At 45.1% G+C, this 18,677-nt stretch overlaps 1 protein-coding gene across 2 annotated transcripts in view; it reads right to left on the reverse strand.

Annotated features, from left to right (window-relative positions):
• LMNB2 (lamin B2) overlaps positions 1-18,677 on the reverse strand; it is an 859,966-nt gene that overhangs the window by 132,512 nt on the left and 708,777 nt on the right. For both annotated transcript variants that reach the window (XM_044090624.1, XM_044090623.1), the window contains exon 11: positions 5,552-5,662. In XM_044090624.1, coding sequence (XP_043946559.1) covers positions 5,552-5,662 — 111 coding nt within the window. The remainder of the gene's footprint in view (positions 1-5,551; positions 5,663-18,677) is intronic.

Genomic DNA, 18,677 nt, shown 5'->3' on the forward strand with positions numbered 1-18,677 from the left:
TCTTTAGGAAGAGGCTGAGGCGAGAGAGGTCTAGAATTGGCCTCCATGGACCTTCTTTTCTTGGTACTAGAAAAATTCTGGAATAAAATCCTTTTCTCTTTGCTTGAGGCAGAACTGGCTCTATGGTGCCCTGAAGAAGTAGGGTTTGGAGAACCTGTTGGAACAGGGGTAGTTGACTGGGGAGATGCTGTAGGATGCCCCATCCTTGGTGGGGGCATGATCCAGGACATGAAGTAGCCGCCCTGTAGGATGGACAGGACCCGTCTGTGGTAATGAGTGACCATGCAAAGAGAACATGAGATGGGTAGAACGGGGTGGGTGGGGTGGGGCTGAAATTTTGCCAGTCAGACACTACCTGCCCTATGAGGAAAGGGAGGCCTTTGGCTGGAAGACTGAGACGACCTAGTCTGAAGAGGCTGTCTTCTAGACTGGGAAGCAGCATGCCTGGAAGATTTCCTGATCCAACTGGGTCTTAGACGGGTAGTTCCTCTGGAACCTGGGAACAGGCGAGACCAGGATATGTTTTAAGTCCTGTAATTCTTTACCCTTCTGTTGTAAAGATTTGAATATGTCAGCCACTTTTGCAAGAAAAAGACAAAAGTTCAGGAGTTTGGCCCTGAAGTCCTCTGGGAGAGTCTGCAGTCGCAGCCATGCACATCTTAACACTGAAGCTGATATAGCTGACCTGGCTGAGGCTTCAGCTGCATCATAGCTACATTTCAGGGAGTGTCTATTCACTTGAGAGACGAGTGCCATGAGTGAAGACAGGGAGGCCTTGGCCGCACAGTCAGGGATTTCTTCTAACTCTTTAGAGGCATTGTCCAAGACAGATAAGAGTATTTGGTCGCATAGGTTTGGTAATTTGTCACTCTAAAAGAGAGGGTGGCCGAAGTATACATTTTATTTCCCAATCTCTCCATGTTCTTGCTCTCTTTACCCGCTGGGAGGATAACAGTGGTAGGCAGCAGTTTGGAGGCCCTGTCCATAGAGATGCAAATAGTGGCTGGGTCAGCAGGAGGGCACTTGGAGAAATATCTCTGTCTCATGGACTTTATACAGTCTGTCTACTCTCAGAGGAGCCAGAGGTTGGGAATCTGGGCTACTGGAAGCTGAGGCAAAAGCATCCAGAAAAGCAGGTTGGCTAGGAGGAATAGAAGGACTGGGAGTGTCCATTTGAATAAGGTCATAAAACCTTTTCTATATCCAAGGATTGCCACTTAAAGTGGTCTTTGATTTAATTAATAGTTTCCCTAAATGTAAGATCCTCTACAGAGGAATCAGGTTAAACAGAGCCCTCCTCAGGAGAACCATATCCCAGGGGAGATGAGATCTGGGAGAAGTAGGAACATTTCCTCAGAGGAATCGGTGGATTCCTCTGCCTCAGGCTTTTCTACCCTCTTTCCTGGGTTGGAGGTCTGGGACTAAGGAAGGGAGGGGCAGTGGTACAGGATTCTGCTGAAGGCCCAAGGGCCATAAAAGCTTTGAACAAACTGGCTGAAGGCCTGCCAATCTGGCACGCTTTCAGAGGTAGGAGTGGTGTGTCTAGTTTTTTCTTTAAAGGCCTAGTCGGAGTCTGGCTGGGAATAGGCCTAGGATCACATACCGGGAAAGTAGAGGTGGCGTCAGGTAAACCCCGGCTGAATACTAACCCCAGCATCCAGAGAAGGCACCGGTAAATCCTCTGTGGACGTGTCGTCCGCTTAAGATTTTGTGACATCCTCAGAGGTACCCGCTATATCTGTACTGGCGGATGCCGGATCCTCAGTCAAGCTGACATCGGCTACAGACTAAGGTACGGCAGGCAGAGGCACAGCAGAAGTAGGCCACGAGGATTTGGTCCTCTTCCTTGGCTGTTCGGACAGGGCGTCGGGTGCGCCCATCATTCCTATTGCTGTTTCAAGACTAAGTACAGGTTTAGGGCTTGCAAATGGTGGCATAAGGTCTTGGGGACAAACTATCAGCAAAAAGTGCAGTTCTCATGGTTGTGTTCCCTACTAGACAAAAGACACATTGGTCATGCGTGCCTTTGTGGGGAATCTGCCGACTGCACTTGCACTTACTGGATGACATTAACAGACTATAATAAACAACAAAGTAGGACTGAAAGAATCCCCAGTGGGGTAGTTAACTGAATTTTTTTCGATCCAACATATGCAAGAAGCAGGAGCGCCTGGCGTACGACTGCCTGCGGAAAAGTTCTGGGGGCTAGTGCGTGCAGATGTCACTTTTACGGCTCATGCTCCTGCTGCCACATCAGACGTCCGACGCACCCAGAGGGACTGAAAATCTTTGGAAACCTGACAGGAAGAACTGGGAAAGGAAGGGTAAACCCACAAGTAGAATACTGCAACACTGAAATAGGAGGACATCTTTGGGCTCGTAAAAAGAGGTGGCTAACTTCATAGCATCCATGGAAATGAAGAACAGTTGCATGACGGCCAAATCATATACCAATATACTGTACGAACATACACACAAATGCATGGATCTTTCCATACCCAATAGAACAAAAACGCTCTCCTCAAAAAAAAGGAAGCCAATCTGGTGGTCACCTACCAAAAACAAACTCTGCAACAAAAGGAGGAAACTGATGTGGAATAAGGTGAAGTTCCAAGACTGGAAAAACTCTCTTATCAGCCTCAACAAAAAGTTGAGATCCTTCATCAAATCCTCTAAAGCTAGCTATGAAAACAGAATTGCAACAGATAGTAAAGAAAACCACAAGGCCTTCTATAATTATGTAAAGAATCTCCATGGCAATACCCAGATTTGCTCTGAGCTACTGCACAATGGTACCTCCTATACAGAGCCAACAGATATTGCTAATATACTGACCGACAGATTCAGTGCCAACTTTACCCCCCAAAGGCTCAATCAAAACAGCAGTAGATTGCCAGGCACTCAGTATTACTGCTGCACAGGTTAAAACAGCACTGTCCAAGGCCAAGAATACAGCTTCTATGGGACCTGACAATATCCCTAGCTGTATTCTACATGAACTACAGAGTGAACTGGCACCTCACCTGTGTGCCCTGTTCAAGCACAGCTTCACCTCAGGCTTTGTCCCTACCGAAAGGTGCACTGCTACAGTCATCCCTCTCCACAAAGGAGGAGTGACTACAGACCCTGGGAACTATCATCCCATTAGCCTGACAAGTCTGATATGCAAAGCTATAGAACGCATCATCATGGACCCAATAAACAAGGATATAGGGAATCTCCAAACCCTGGATACCACACAGTTTGGATTTGTGAAGGGTAGATCAAGCCTGCTCAGCCTGGTCAACTTCTTTGAGTCAGTCACCAGAGCTATGGATGAAGGCAAAGTGGTTCATATAGCCTACCTTGATCTGGCCAAGACCTTTGATACCATTCCCCACTCAGAAATCATAGAAAAACTCACTAAGCTAGGCATCAACCCCTATATCATCAGGTGGGTTGCAAACTGGCTCACAGACAGAACCCATAGCGTGAAAGTAGCTGACTCCAAGTCGGACTGCCAACCAGTCACGTGTGGAGTCCCTCAGGGTTCGGACCTGGGTCCTCTCCTGTTTGGTATCTACTCCTCTAACGTCCAGGCCAACAAGAAGGGACTCTAGCTGACAAAGTTCGCAGACGATTGTAAGTTAGGAGCTATTAACTCCCCAAGTGATGTTGACAACTTACAGAAAGGCCTCACTGAGACCGACTGGTGTCAGAACCATGGCCTTAAGCTCAATGCTAAAAAATGTGTGGTCATCCCCCTTGGGAAAAACCTGGTTCCCATGAATTATCACATTGATGGTACCCCCCCACTGAACACAGAAGGCATTGCAAGAGATATGTGAACAAAGACAGAGCAACCTCTCTTTTGACCACCACATTGCCACTGTGGTCAGAAAGCCCTATGTGGCATAATCTCATTACCAAGGGTTCTGCATCCAGAAAGAAAGAGGTCATTGTTTCCCTCTACTCTTCCCTCATTAGGCCAGTCATTGAGTACAATGCCCCATTTGGCATGTGCCTCACTAGACACCTGCAACTGGAAAGGCCGCAAAAGTACCTCACAAAGAGGAACCTAGGCCTTAAACACTTGTCCTATATGGACAGACTCAAAAAAACTCCAACTATTCTCTGTCTCATATTGCCTACTTAGGGGTGATCTCTGCTTGACTTACAAGCCATGTCTGACCCAGCTCTGTTAGAAATGCTACACCTAAAGAAATCCCAATCCCTCCGCACCACACGCTCGAGAGACTTCACACAATCAACAGAACATGCTGGAGAGACAGGTTCATAACACAGAGACTGCCCATGCTATGGAATAGACTTCCCATACATGTCATACAGAGCACCTCACTGGTCCTCTTCAAGGGAAATCTTGACGAGTGGATAGGAAATAGAAAATTCACCCCGGGGATCACTCCAGTGGCTCTACTCGACAGAGGCACTGGGAACTAAGGTCGGGTGACCAGATGCCAGGGTAATCCTATGGGCTAGGGCTAGTACACACCTATGAACTAGCAGCAGAGAAGTTCTGAGAAAAGGTATGTACATACGTCACTTTTATGGCCAACGCCAGACATCCCACGTACTTAACAGTGACAAGAGGCTTTTGTATACTGGCCAGACGTTTGGATAGGTAGCAGAGGATAACCCAAGGGTTTGAAATACTGCAAGATGAGAAGAGAAGGACATTACATTTTACCTTGCTGAATTCTTTAAATGCATCTTCACTACAGTTATGGAATACAATGTATGTAACGCAATCACTTAGCACCATCAAAGACTCACAGAATCTAGTCCAATATTCAGAGTATTGGAAGTCAAAGTCCAAATGCCTTGTACTGCAATATACAGAAGTGTCTAGCTCTGCTACCTCGTTGGCAAGGTATACTCTCTGAAAGCATCAGCCACTGTCTAAAATGTCTATTGGGGGTGGGGTGGGGGGTGGAGACAAGGGACAAAAACTGAAGGGATCTGAAATTTGTAACAAATCCAAGACATCTATACAATGCTCCTACAAAGCCAGGAAACTAACATCCTACACAGATGCATATACCTAGTTTATCCTCCAAATTGACCAAGTTTTTCGCATGTGGTCTACAATCTACTTCCTCCACTCTTGTCCTTCCTAGGTCATTAATCAAGGAAATAGCTAGATCTATGTTGAAGAAAATTATTTTCCTAAAATATGTGTAACACATCTGTCTGTACCATGCCTTATGCATGTTAACCCATTCTGTCCCCTCCTGAATGCCCCATCTGCTCACTACACTACCCTTGTTCCACTCCATAACTCACTCTTCTTTGGGAGGACAGAAAATGGGTCAGCATGGCTTCACTTTTTTCTTCCAACACTTAAGGCAGACATAAGTGACCACTGAACACTGGCACCAGCCCCACCAAATTTCCAACATTACACAATATTGGTTTCTGACTGTCATTTCAAGACTCCTGACAAGTCAATATCTTCAGCTTTTTTATTCCTTCAGATCCAAACTGAACACTGACCAAACTCACTACCTGCACACCTTTACATCCAGTGATTAGAGTTGCTGCACAAAAGTACCTGTTGGTGAAAAAGATCCTCCTCCCCAAATTCAGCATCTTCCTCCTCCTCCTCTTCATCTTGATTCTGAACTGAAACAAGAGTTTTGGTTGAAATTCTCACAGCAACTTCCTGAAAATCAAAATAGTTTATTATTGCCTATTTAGCACGCAGACAAGAATCCTGGTAAACAGCTGCTTTACGATTTTGACATGAAATTGCAATTCAGTACACATACTACATAAAGAATCTGAACAGACCACAAAAAAACTGAGCCAGAATGGAGTTCATACTGGCCAAATAAGCAGTTTTACACATGCTCAGGTGAATATCAGCAAGAAAGTACATTAAAATTGCGATAAAACAGCCCATCTAAGCACTATCATCTTTATAAATTCAGATGTGGTAAACAAATACGCTATTAGTGAGAGAGAAAAATATTAAGCCTGCCAAGGGCAACTTCTTAGTGGGGAAAGTATAGTTTTACAATGCATTTAATACAGCAGTAGCTCTCAGATGAAAGGTAAATGCACACGTGAATATTTGGGTTTACCCAACTTAGGAATTCTGTTTTCCAGAATTTTTTTATATTGCTCCTTCAATACATCACAGCTGCTTAGGTCTTTACAATACAAATTCAAACACGTCAGAAAATGCAGTGTAAGAATAAGCAGTAAACGCATTATAAATGCACAGCTGTCCAAGTACACTTAGCAGAAAGTAGGGATGTGCAGTCAGCTTACCATGATTGTAAATGTTGAGTATGGTCTGTGCTGCCATTACAATAAGATAAAATTAGGTCTTGCTTTAAGGTCATAGCTATATGGCCCCCTAACCACACCTTTTCCCAACATTACATACTGGACTTGATCTCCATTACTTTGCCAATTAGAAGTCTTCTGTTAAAAAACACAAACTTAGAAATACAGAAACTCTTAGCTCCATACAGAGAGTCACTGAAGCCCACCCAGGATAAAAGATTTTCAAGGCAACAGCTTTAGGTCTGACAAAGCAGAAAGTTCAAGAGGAGAACTTGCAAAGAGCATTAAACACATTCTTCAAACAAGACGAGGAAAGATCTTGCAGTCACGTCTCACCTACAAACTTTGTTGCTCAGTTTTTTTTTCAAGTGAGAAAGTGTCCTTGTACAAGTCAATAACGTGACGAGCACTTCTTGGTTTAAGTAAAAAAAAAGTTATGTCTTACCATAACGTTCCATCTGTGTTGTTCATCTTCTTTCATTCATCACTGATGGGGTCAGTTCCAAGCCCTCGGAAAAGAGTCAGTCTCTTTACCAAGCTCGCGCCAGCCAAAAAAACTCTCAAGCCAAGTCTCTACCCAGAATGCTCTTCTCCCTGTTACCTCAGATAGAGTTTGCTAGAGACAGAGAAGTAACAGAGGCCACTTCTGCCCAAAAACGCTAGGACACCACTTAGACCCAAAGCATTACCCAGGAGCCTTCGGAGGAGGAAGGAGGGTGGGAAGTGATGAATGAAAGATGATGAACGTTTATCTGATGTTGTTAACCTTCTTTCCATTCATCACTGATGGGACAGAATCCCAAACTACCTTGGGGTCCATGGGCGGCCCTTATGGGAGAACATTCCTGAGTACCATTGAGCTGAAAGCAAGTCCAATTTATAATGATATAAAGGTATGAGGCTTAGCCCAAGTAGCTGCTGCGCAGACGTCATACATGGAAGCCCTGGAATGGAAAGCTACAGATGTTGGCCACAGATCTAGTGGAGTGAGCTTTAACTTTTGGCATAGGTTCGTTACTGAGGGAAAAGACGAAGCGTATGTAGTCCCTTAGCCATTTTGATAATGTAAACTTGGAAACAGCCTCTCCCATTCTGGGCTCGGAAAAGGAGATGAAAAGCTGTTCGGATTTACGGGTAGGTTTGGTCCTATGTAAAATCTCAATTGTCTATGTACGTCTAAGGAGTGAAGGCAGTACTCTCCTCTACTGGCAAAATTCGGAGAGAACACAGGTAAATGTAAGTGTAAGATGGAGTCGGTGGATAAATCAACCCAAATACTGCAGGTGGATGAGTCTTAAAGTGTGGGCATTCCCCTGGCTAACAGCAGCATGTCTACAAGACACAAAACGTCTTGTTCAGACAGGCTCCTGGTGGATCCAGTGGATACTCCGAACTGAATGTCAGGACGTTCAATGAACAGGCTATACAGTTGGCCCAGAAACGGATCTATGGAAGGGGAGTAATAAGGTCCGTGGTGCAAGGTCTGCCGGCACCGAGGTCTCAAGTTTGAAGACCGGTAGTAGAGGGGTAAATACCAGTAAAGTCGGTACAACGCTCGGTGCCAAAGTGGCACTCAGAGCCGAAACAGTCGGTTCCAAAGTGGTAATTAACGAAGCTGTCGAAGGTGTGCTCTGAGCCGAAGTGGCCGCAGGTGCCAAAGTCAAAATAAGCGCAGTAAGGTCTATAATCGGTGCCAGAGGCAGGACCTGTGCCAAAACTAGCGCCGGTATCGAAGGCTTCGAGATTCTCGGAGCCGTAGAGGCAGATTTATGCTCCTAAGACAACTTTGGGACCTTAGACTTTACATGCTTGCCCCTGACCATCCGATGTTGAGAAGGGAACAGAGTGGGACCTCTTTTTGTCTTTATTAGGAGGGGTTAAGACCTCAGAAATGGCCTCTGAAAAGGGAGACTTGAGTATCCCCTTCAGAATCAGTTTATTTTTGTGCTCATTAAGGGCGTGTTGACAAACTCTGACTGTCACATGGAGGCTGCCCCAAAAGGTGGGGCACTCCCAAACAGTACACACAGTCGTCGTGAGAATCACTATTGCTTAAGACCTGAAGTACCCTTCTTATCAGACATGTTTAGAAAAAGACAGGCCAACAGTATCATCCAGTTAGTCAAACAATGTTCAAAGTCATCACAGTTATCAATACAGATGTGTAGAGAAGAAAGAAAACATCTTACTAAAAATCAACGCCAATAGGTGAAACAGAAAAGACAATACCAGCAATGGTATTGAAGGAATACCACAAGGGTAGGGGAGGAAAGGTTGTACCAGCAATGGTACTTAAAAGTTTACCAACGGTAATATGGGTAGAATAGAGAAAAAAAAAAAATAAGATGAGAGAGAAGAAAACACTCTAGAAATACTAATCGCTCAATAAAATATGAAGATTTAGAAAAACTTACACACAAATACCAAATAAAGTTCCACTTAGCTGAGAGCTCAGCTGAAACGCAGCTTTACGGCCACGTGACAAACAAGATCTGGGATAACATGGAGAAGGGCATTCTGGGTAGAAACTTAGCTCAAGTTTTTTTTTGGCTGGAGCGAGCTTGGTAAAGAGGCAGACTGTTCCGAGGGCTCAGAACCAAACCCCATCAGTGATGAATGGAAAGAAGATAAACATCAGTTCAAAAGTTATAATGACAGATCAGTGCTGTCTCTGTGTGGTTTAACCTGCGGGTGCATCAGACATGACTCCAGCCAAATATACAAGACTTCCAACTTGCCGGGCTCCTCCTCCCCTACCCATAACAGGTGCATCAGAATGACTTTGTCCCCTCTCAATCTAACTCCAAATTACATTTCTCACATAAATGAGGACGACTAAGGACTCCAAGAAGAGTGAATAACTGAACCTCCCCCACTCAGTCACCTTTGGAGAGGAAACTCGCAACAAAGGTGTAGGCAGGACAGTTAAATGAGGAGACAGCCAACATGGATCTATCATTATGGTAAGTACATAACGTTATTGCACATATGCTCCATCTGGCATCAACTTGTGGGACAGATTCCAAAGATACACAAAAACTCCTGAGAGGATCTACGGAAGGATATTCTGCAAGCCAGTGGAGCCAAAAGAAGCCCTGGACATAAACTGAACACCCAGCTTGTAATGAGAAACAAAGGTACGACAGCCCACCCAATTAGCAGCTACACAATCATCTAAGGAAGCTTCAAAAAAGAAACTATAGTAGAAGCCATGGCTCACAAGGAGTGACTTTGAAGTTTACCATGTAAAGCACGCCTTGCCTCTCAAGGTGTAAGCAAAAGAAACAGTCTGACAGCCACTTGGATAATGTCACTGGATTTTGAAACAAACTAATTTTCTGAAGGATTTTGTCTTGTCCAGGGTATAAAAAAAAAACACAATTTTCTATGCAAATCCAAACAATGCAACAAGTATTCACCCTTGTTCGAAAACTTAGGGAAAAAATACAGGAAAGGTGGACAGATCTATTCAAATTACTTTCAGTGACTGCCTTATGAAAAATGAGTTTTATCCAGAGCCTGCAGTTCAGACACACTCCTGGCTGAGGAAACAGCCACCAGGAAAAAGGACTTCCAAGACAAAAACTTTAGGCCTGACGAAGCAGAAAGTGCAAAAGGAGAACCTACAAGGACTTGCAATACAAAAGGTAAATCCCAAGGTGGGGCAGGATCCTCAACAGAAGGTGTAAAAGAAATCAGAGAAATGCCTTGGAAATTTTCAGAGCATCAAAAGGAAAGTACAGTTTTGTACCTACCATAAATGTAGATGTCCAAGAGGAATGCATCTGCAGTCTTTACAAATGGGTTGTCCTGTCGTCAGGCAGCCCCTCGGTCGGCCGGATTCCAAAGTCTGGGTCTGGCTTCGGCTGGTGTCGCACTTCACCCGACGTCATTGCGGCAGTTATTCGGGTATAAAGGCATCAGCCGACGCCATTTTCCTCAGTGTTTCTTGCCCCAGATGCCAGGTGCCCTCTTGGATGGCTAAATTTGGATAAATGCCAAAGTTTCCAAATGGTAGAGAGCAAACACACAAAATAAGCATGTATGTACATATATACAAACAAATACACCATAATAGATCCCCCCCAAGCTGGCTGAAGATTGGCAAATACCCTAGGAGTACCTCAGAGGGGAAGGAGGGTGGGTAATCCTGACTGCAGATGCATTCCTCTCGGACATCTACATTTATGGTAAGTACAAAACTGTACTATGTCCTTCAAGGATGCATCTGCAGTCTTTACAAATGGGTAGAATACCATAGCTAAACTAGGGGAGGAGGCAATGAGAAAAGATTATGGTGTAGTTAGGATCCCTTGCAAAACAGCAGTGGCAAAACCAGCACGGGATCTAGAGTATAGAGGTAAGTTATAATGCTTGGCAAATGTATGCACGGAGGTCCAAGTAGCAGCCTCTATAATGTCCTTGGTAGCCACTCCTCGTAAGAAAGCTGTGGTAGTGGCTGTAGCCCTTGTGGAGTGAGGCCTGATGTTCTCTGGAGTTTTCTTTCCATGGTAGGAGTAACAAAATCTAATGCAATTTCCTATCCATTTGGAGATTGTCTGTTTAGAAATTGGTTTTCCTTCCTTCCCTGTTGCATATGCTACCAGAAGCTGGTCAGTCTTTCTATTGTTTTTTGTCCTGTCCAGATAGTAGCGTAATTGCCTGTGTACATCCAAGGTATGTAAGAGCCTTTCACTCCTGTTCTGTGGGTTGGGGAAGAATGTAGGGAGGTGGATAGCCTGATTTAAAGAAACTCTGGATACCACCTTAGGCATAAATGTAGGATTTGTTCTCATGGACACTCTATCTTGATGGAAGATCAGGAAGGGTTGCACAGCCATTAATGCCTGCAGTTCAGAGACCCTTCTTGCTGAAGTTATTGCTAGCAGGAAAGCAGTCTTCCAGGATAAGTACTGTAATTCTGCTGTTGCTGCTGGTTCGAAAGGAGGAAGAGTCAGTTTTTCTAGTACAAAATTCAAGTCCCATGCTGGCAATGGAGGTTTCCTGGGAGGTTTTACATTTTTAATTCCTCTCAGAAACTGTCTGAGCAGAGGATGCGAGAAGACAGGAGGATCCAAGCTGTATTCTGCTGAAATAGCTGATGCATGTATCTTGATGGAAGAGTAGGACAGGCCTGTATGGTAGAGCTCCGCCAAGTACTCCAGGATGTTGGCTATGTTCACAAGTGTCACATCTTGCCCCTTTGTAGTACTCCAGACGAGATATCTTTTCCATTTTGCTGCATAATTCTTTCTTGTGGAAGGTCTACGAGCCTCCAGGATTATGTCTTTAACCCTTTGGGATAAATTTGGGTTAATTGCTGTTATGTAATGTTCCAGGCAGTTAACTGCAGAGTTTTCAGGCTTGGATGCAGGATGTTGTAGCTGTTCTGTGTTAACAGCAATGGGATCAGGGGCAGCGTCCATATTTGTTCCCTGGACATGCTCCTCAGCAGTGGATACCAATGTTGTCTTGGCCAGTTTGGGGCTATCAGAATGATCCTCGGACGTTCCTCTTTGATCTTCAGAAGCACCTTGTACATCAAAGGAAGTGGTGGGAATGCGTATGCTGTCAGGCTTTTCCAACTGAAAGAAAGGGAGTCCACCTTCCAAGCAAGTGGGTGGTAAGTCCTTGTGCAGAATTTCTTCAACTGGTGGTTGAATGGGGATGCAAACAAGTCTATTTGTGGTAATCCCCATTTTCTTGTGATGGTTTTGAAGATGTCCGGATGCAGCATCCATTCGTGGGCATCTGTTGTAGTTCTGCTTAATATGTCTGCTAGAATGTTTTCCTTCCCTGGTACATAAATTGCCTGTAACTGAATGTTGCAGCTCAGAGCCACATCCCATAGGTCCAGTGCCAGCCAGCATAGAGGGTATGAGTGTGTGCCTCCCTGTTTGTTGATGTACCACATAACTGTGGTGTTGTCTGACCTTATCATCAACTGGCCTTCTTGGAGAAAAGGTCTGAATGCCTGGATTGCCAATTTCACTGCCATCATTTCTTTTAGATTTATGTGCAGATGCAGCTGGTCTTGAGTCCATAGGCCTTGAATACACTTGTCCAGCATGTGTGCCCCCCCATCAGAGGTCTGAGGCATCTGTCGTGATGGTTTGACTCGGTTGACTTTTGCAGAAGGGAAATCCTGTGTTTGATTGGCAGGCCTGAGCCCACCATAGGAACTCCTGTTTCAGGCATGGGATCATGGGATCATTGGAATTTTGGTTTCTAGGTTGTGCTTGTGCTGGGACCACAAATTCTTTAGGTACCACTGTAGCTTTCTCATATGCAGCCTGGCATGAGGGACCAGTATTATGCAGGATGCCATGAAGCCTAGAGCTTGTAGCACTTTTCTTGCAGTCAGATGGTTCTGCTTTGTTAATGCCAAGAAGTAGAGAGGAAGTTGTTCTTTCTTTTCTGCAGTTAGGAATGCCATTTGTTTTGATGTGTCCAGTTCTGCACCCAGAAAGGTTATTCTTTGGGATGGAATCAGCCTTGACTTTTTTGTATTGACTGTATATCCCAGGGCTTGCAGCAGGTAGATGACTCTTTGTAAGTCTTCTGTTAGTTTGTTTTTGTTGTCCGCTTGTATCAGGCAGTCGTCCAGGTAGGGATAGATTTGAATCCCCTGAAGTCTGCAATGAGCTATAACTGATGCCAGGCATTTCGTGAACACTCTGGGCGCAGTCGATAAGCCAAAAGGCAATGCTGAGAATTGATAATGCTCTGATCCTGCAAGAAATCTGAGGTATCTTCTGCAAATTGGTCTTATGGGGACGTGCAGGTATGCCTCCTTGAGATCTAGAGTTACCAGCCAAGACTCCTTGCCCAGCATGGGAAGAAGCTGCTGTAGGGTCAGCATTTTGAATTTGGGAACAATGAGGAATGTGTTTAAAGCGGACAGGTCTAGAATAGGCCTCCATTTGTTTTCTTTCCTTGGTACCAGAAAGAGCCTTGAGTAAAATCCCTTTCCTTGTTCCATAGATGGTACCTTTTCCACAGCTCTCATTTTTAATAATTGAGATATTTGCTTTAGAGCTTCTGTCCTTTGAGTAGGAGGTAGGTTTGGCATTCCTTTCTTTTCTGGTAGGGTATGAAAATGGAACCTGTAACCTTGGTCTATAGTTTGCAAAATCCATTTTTCTCTTGTAATGCAGTGCCAGTTTTTTGAAAATAAGGTTAGCTTTCCGCCCAAGGGTGCTTGTAGTTGTTCCCTGGTAGGCGGTACCACCGCCAAGTCACTGTGATTGAGTTGCTGTAGTGGTGGTGGCTGTATCCGTGCCTCGTTGGTTGTTACCATGCCACTGGCGACCCCTGTAGGCACCCCTGGATTGGTTTCTGCCTCTAGAGTGCCTATTCCTGCCTCTTTGTGGCTTAGAGGAATCCGGAAAGGACCAATTCTTGGAGGGCCAGTTCCTGCTAAATCTTGGAGGTTGAACTTGTAGGAAATCTTTCACTGTTTGCACAGATTTTGCTTTCTCTTCCATCTTTTTTAGTACCTGCTGAGCAGGGGAACCAAATAAATTGACCTTGTCCATAGGTGCATCCAAAAGCTTTGATTTGACATGGTCTGGTAATGCCTGTTCTTTCAACCATGCATGCCTCCTAATAACTGTGCCAGTCATGGCTGATCTAAAGGAAGCCTCCAGTGCATCATAGCCACATTTTAAAGAATGGTTACTAACCTGCTGTATGTTATGTACCATTTCCTGAACATACTTTTTATCTAAAGATTCTTCAGAGGACAGCTTTTTAGTCAACTGGTCAAGCATAAACTCTTGATATTGAATCATATGGAATTGGCAGTTCAAAGCTCTAGCTGACAAAGTAGCAGAGGTGTAAACTTTTTTACCCCATCTCTCTAAGGACCTGGATTCCCTTTCAGAGGGGAGGGGGTTTTTAGAAGAAGTAGCTGCTACAGCTTTAGGGCCCTGGGAGATAGTCTCTGGATCTGCAAAAGGAGCCTTATAAGTGGTGATGAGTGTCCGGGACCCTGTAGTACCTATCGGGCTTAGCAGGAGCCGGAGGTAAAGAATCAGGAGCAGTGCAAGCATCATTAAATGCATCATCAACAACAGAAAGAACTGGAGGTATAGCTAAAGGTCTATGTTGTGGCAAATGTAGAAAGGTCCTAAGCCTCTTTCTAGCGTCTGAGAAATCTTGGCCCTGCCACTGAAATTGTTCCCTCATAGCATGCAAGGTTTCCCCAAAGGAAAATTCCTCAGGAGGAGAGGCTGAAGGGATGGACTCCTCAGCATCAGAGTCTTCGTAAGGAGAATAAGAAGCCTCAGGAGGGTCTGCATGTTCTGAGTCATCAGAAGAATCATCTGCGGATACTGGCTCAGGGGGCTCTGCTCTAGGTCTCTTTTCTGGAGGAGGGAGAGAGGCCCTGTCAGGATGAGGCTGGGCTCCACGGATTAAAGAGATGAGATCCTCAGCCAAAGAAAGCATGTGGGAGCTGGAGCTGGGCCTGTGAGAAGGGGGCTTGGCAGGCACAGGTATTGATGTTTTGGCTGCTTTAGCCCTGGCAAAGGCCTTAATAAACATAGCTGGAGGAGGCCTAGCAGCTCCACGTGCAGGAGTTGAAACATCCAGGGGAATGGTGTCTGATAAATCCTGTGAAACTGCAACAGAAGGTTGGATTTCAGAAGCCGTCTCTACCAGGTTAGAAGAGGCCTCGGTAGAAGGCATGTTATCGGCTGAAGAAAGAACCGCTTGCTCGGTTTCAGCCGAAACCGAGACACTCGTGGTTTGCTTAACCGTGGTTTCGGCCGAAACCGCGGACCGCGAGTGTCGGTCCTTTTCTTTGTGTTTTTTGGTAATTTGCGTAGTCGGAGGATCCGACGGCATAATGTAGGCAAAATCAGAGCCGAAAATCTGTTCAGCAAAGTCCGACCGACGTCTAAGCGTCCGTCGGTTAAAAGAAGCACAGGCTAGACAAGCTGCTACGTCGTGGTCTGGGCCTAAACAATGTATGCAATAGGAGTGGAAATCTTTATGAGGTATTTGTTTCCCACAAGATAAACAGTTATTAACTTTCTCTGACATCGGCTGAGGCAAGAAAGAGTCCCCAACGGGGTACTTAGCTTTATAGAAGTCTTCGAAGTAGTTTTCGGTAGTAGTAATCTCTGGATCTGACCGACCGGCACTTGCGAACAGCTTCTGCTTTGGGCGCCACGCGGCAAGAAAGACTGGGGAAAATGGCGTCGGCTGATGCCTTTATACCCGAATAACTGCCGCAATGACGTCGGGTGAAGTGCGACACCAGCCGAAGCCAGACCCAGACTTTGGAATCCGGCCGACCGAGGGGCTGCCTGACGACAGGACAACCCATTTGTAAAGACTGCAGATGCATCCTTGAAGGACATCATTATTCCTACCAACATGAAAATTAGATAAAATTGCTAGTCGTGCCTTAATCGTAGGAAAACTAGAGCCTGAAATAAACTCTGAGAAAATCTAAAATGGAATCTAAAGGGGCAGAAAAAAGGAGCCAACCCAAGAGTTTGCCCATATCACAAATCACTTCCATTTACCGGAGTACACACACTTTTCTTATTAGATGAGCTTTTCGGATGAGGACGTAATATGCACAGTACTGTCGGGACAGCTTGGGATTCCTGCCCATCAAGGGAACTGGAGAAACCATACAGTTAACTTGGACAGCCGGTGGGGAGAAACCAGACATGCTGATGAGAAATGAGATCTGGAGTGGGATCCAGAACCCAAGGAGGTTTTCTCAGAAGAAAGCATAAAAAGGGAACCACACCTGACAAGGGGTGAGGCTAAGCAATTCTTAAAAGGCATCCTTCACATAAGACCCACCATGAAACCTGTTGCACCACCCTGGGACCTTAACTTTGTATTGGAGAAACTGACCCTAGCTCCTTTTGAGCTGGCAGCTTCTGCTTCATTGAAATGTTGCTCCTGGAAAGCTATTTTGCTGCTTGCACTAACCTCAGCCAGAAGGGTTTCTGAACTACAGCTCCGAATAGATCATCTCCTTTCTTGGTGTTACACAGAAGAGTCTCTTTCCACACCAACCCTACCTTTATGCCTAAAGTGGTAAATGAGTTATCCCTCAACCAGTCTAATCATTTACCTACCTTTCCCCCACTTCACAGAACTCTGCAGAGAAGATTCTGCACACTTTGGATGTGCACAGACAGCTTAGGTTCTTTCTTGACAAAAGAAAGGCCATCAGGAAATTTGACCAGTGTCTCATTCCACCCTAGAGCTTTAGGGGTTCCTGTCATAACACTATTTCCAGCTGGATCTCTAACGCCATTTCCTTCTGCTGTGAGCACCATGGAAAGAACCTCCCCTTCTATTAAGGTACATTCTCTACCAGGGCTGCTGCTTCCTCTGGCACCTTCTTCAAAGGACTGGACACTAACTCCATTTTGGAAGCAGCCACATGGTCTTCAGTCCATATCTTTGCCAAACATTACAAACTGGACAAAATTTCCATATCTAGGGCAGGGGTTGCCAGGGCTATTCTCCATGATTTCATGGACAGCTCCATTGCTCCTACCCCTCCTCCTTTTCCTCAAGAGCCTCAGCATTCCCCCTCATGGTAAGAATACCGTAACAGAGGAATAGAAGGGCATAGATTAGTTGTGTAAAATCTTACCATAATGACAGATGTCCTTCTCTTCTCTTTTGCAGTACTCCATCCCTTCCTCCTTCCCCCTGAATTTGTACTTCCTTGAATGTAGTTAGCCTACATACTTCCCTTAGACTGGCGTTCCTCCTGCAGAACTCCGTTCTGAAGATGGTGCGTGCATGTGTCACTTTTACGGCAAATGTCTGACAGCAGCCTCTGTGCAATGTACCACATATTAAGTAATAAGAGTCTTTTGTATACTGGCTGTCTGGTCTTTGTGGCAGGCAACTCCCTCATGTTAAGAATACTGCAAGAGTAATAGGACATCAAAATGTTTTGAACAGAATTTAGTTGAGCAACCAATTTACCGTAACAGTAGATTTGTCAATGTGGACACCTTCCTAGTCAAAGTACAGTTGTGTACACTCACTTTAAATGTAGGTGTTTGTGTGTATTCACTGCTACTGTCACAAGTGGGTTATCCATGTTGTGGTAGCCCCCAGTCAGTCCGAATACCAGAGTCAAGGTTTTCTTTGCGACGACTGCAGTCGCTTGCTGGCTGACGTCAGGTCGTTCGAACTATAAAGGAGAGCAGGCAACGCCATTACATCAGTTTTTCTTGCCTTAACCAACCAAAGAAGTCCAACATAATAATCAGTAGTAGTCCTAGGGTCAGAGACCCCCCAACCGCAGCAGTGAATACACTCTAACAGCTACATTTGTGGTGAGTGTACACAACTGTACTATGTTCGTGTTTCACTGCTGCAGTCATGACAAGTGAGAAGATTCCCAAAGGTGAGGAGAAGGGTGGAAGATAAATAAAGACTTGGGAATGGGTCAGAATGGCAGAGGTAAACCTAGCCCTAGCTTTTGAGAATAGGTTCAGATAGTATCGTTTTGGTGAAAGTGTGGACTGAAGTCCATGTGGCAGCTTCCAAGATGTCCTTGGTGGGGGCCCCCCTAATGGAATGCTGTGGAAGTAGAGGTTGCTCTAGTGGAATAGGTTCTGATGGCCCTAGGGGGTGGTTTTCCATGTAAGGAGTAGCAAAATTGGATGCAGTGTACTATCCATTTTGGAAATGGTCTGTTTGGATATTGGCCTCCCGTGTCCCTGTTTTAAAGCAGACCACAAACTGGTCAGTTTTTCTGAATGCCTTTGTACGGTCCGAATAAAATCTGCGCTGCCTGTACACAACCAGTGAATGCTGTATCCTTTCCCCTTTGTTCTGAGAGTTTGGGAAGAAGGTGGGCAGGTGGATGGCCTCATTGAGGGTAACATCCGAAACCACCGAAGGATTGGTTTCTCAGTGAGACCTTGACTGCATGGAAGATGGACTCTGCCCTTCTGAGCTGGGAATTTCTGGTTAAAGGCTTATAGTGCGCATGCATATCTGAACTGCTTCTTACTGAAGTTAGTGCACCTTGTTTGCTGTGGCATAGACTGTATTCGGGCCTGCTGGATCTAGCTTTGTTTGTGTAACTTGAGCACTAATCCAGGCATTCTCTAAAGTATTCAATTGTATTTATTACTGCTTGGTAGTAACTTGATTGAAGTGTAGCTATCATTCTAAGTCTTTTGGATTAAGCACTTGGGCTTCAGACCAGTTGTTTTACATTAGGAAGGTTTGTGGCATGCACTGTGGTGGCAGAACAGGTAGCTTTCATCCCTCTAAGTTGGGAACTGCTGATTGAGAGCCCAGTGTCTGTTATTCTTAAAGTGTATTAGTTCTGGTTTAAGCACTTGGGCTTCAGGCCAGTTATTTTACATTAAGAAGGCTCG

Source organism: Protopterus annectens, chromosome 13.part0, assembly GCF_019279795.1.
Source record: "Protopterus annectens isolate FY-2018-M chromosome 13.part0, PAN1.0, whole genome shotgun sequence".
NCBI lineage: Eukaryota > Metazoa > Chordata > Ceratodontiformes > Protopteridae > Protopterus > Protopterus annectens.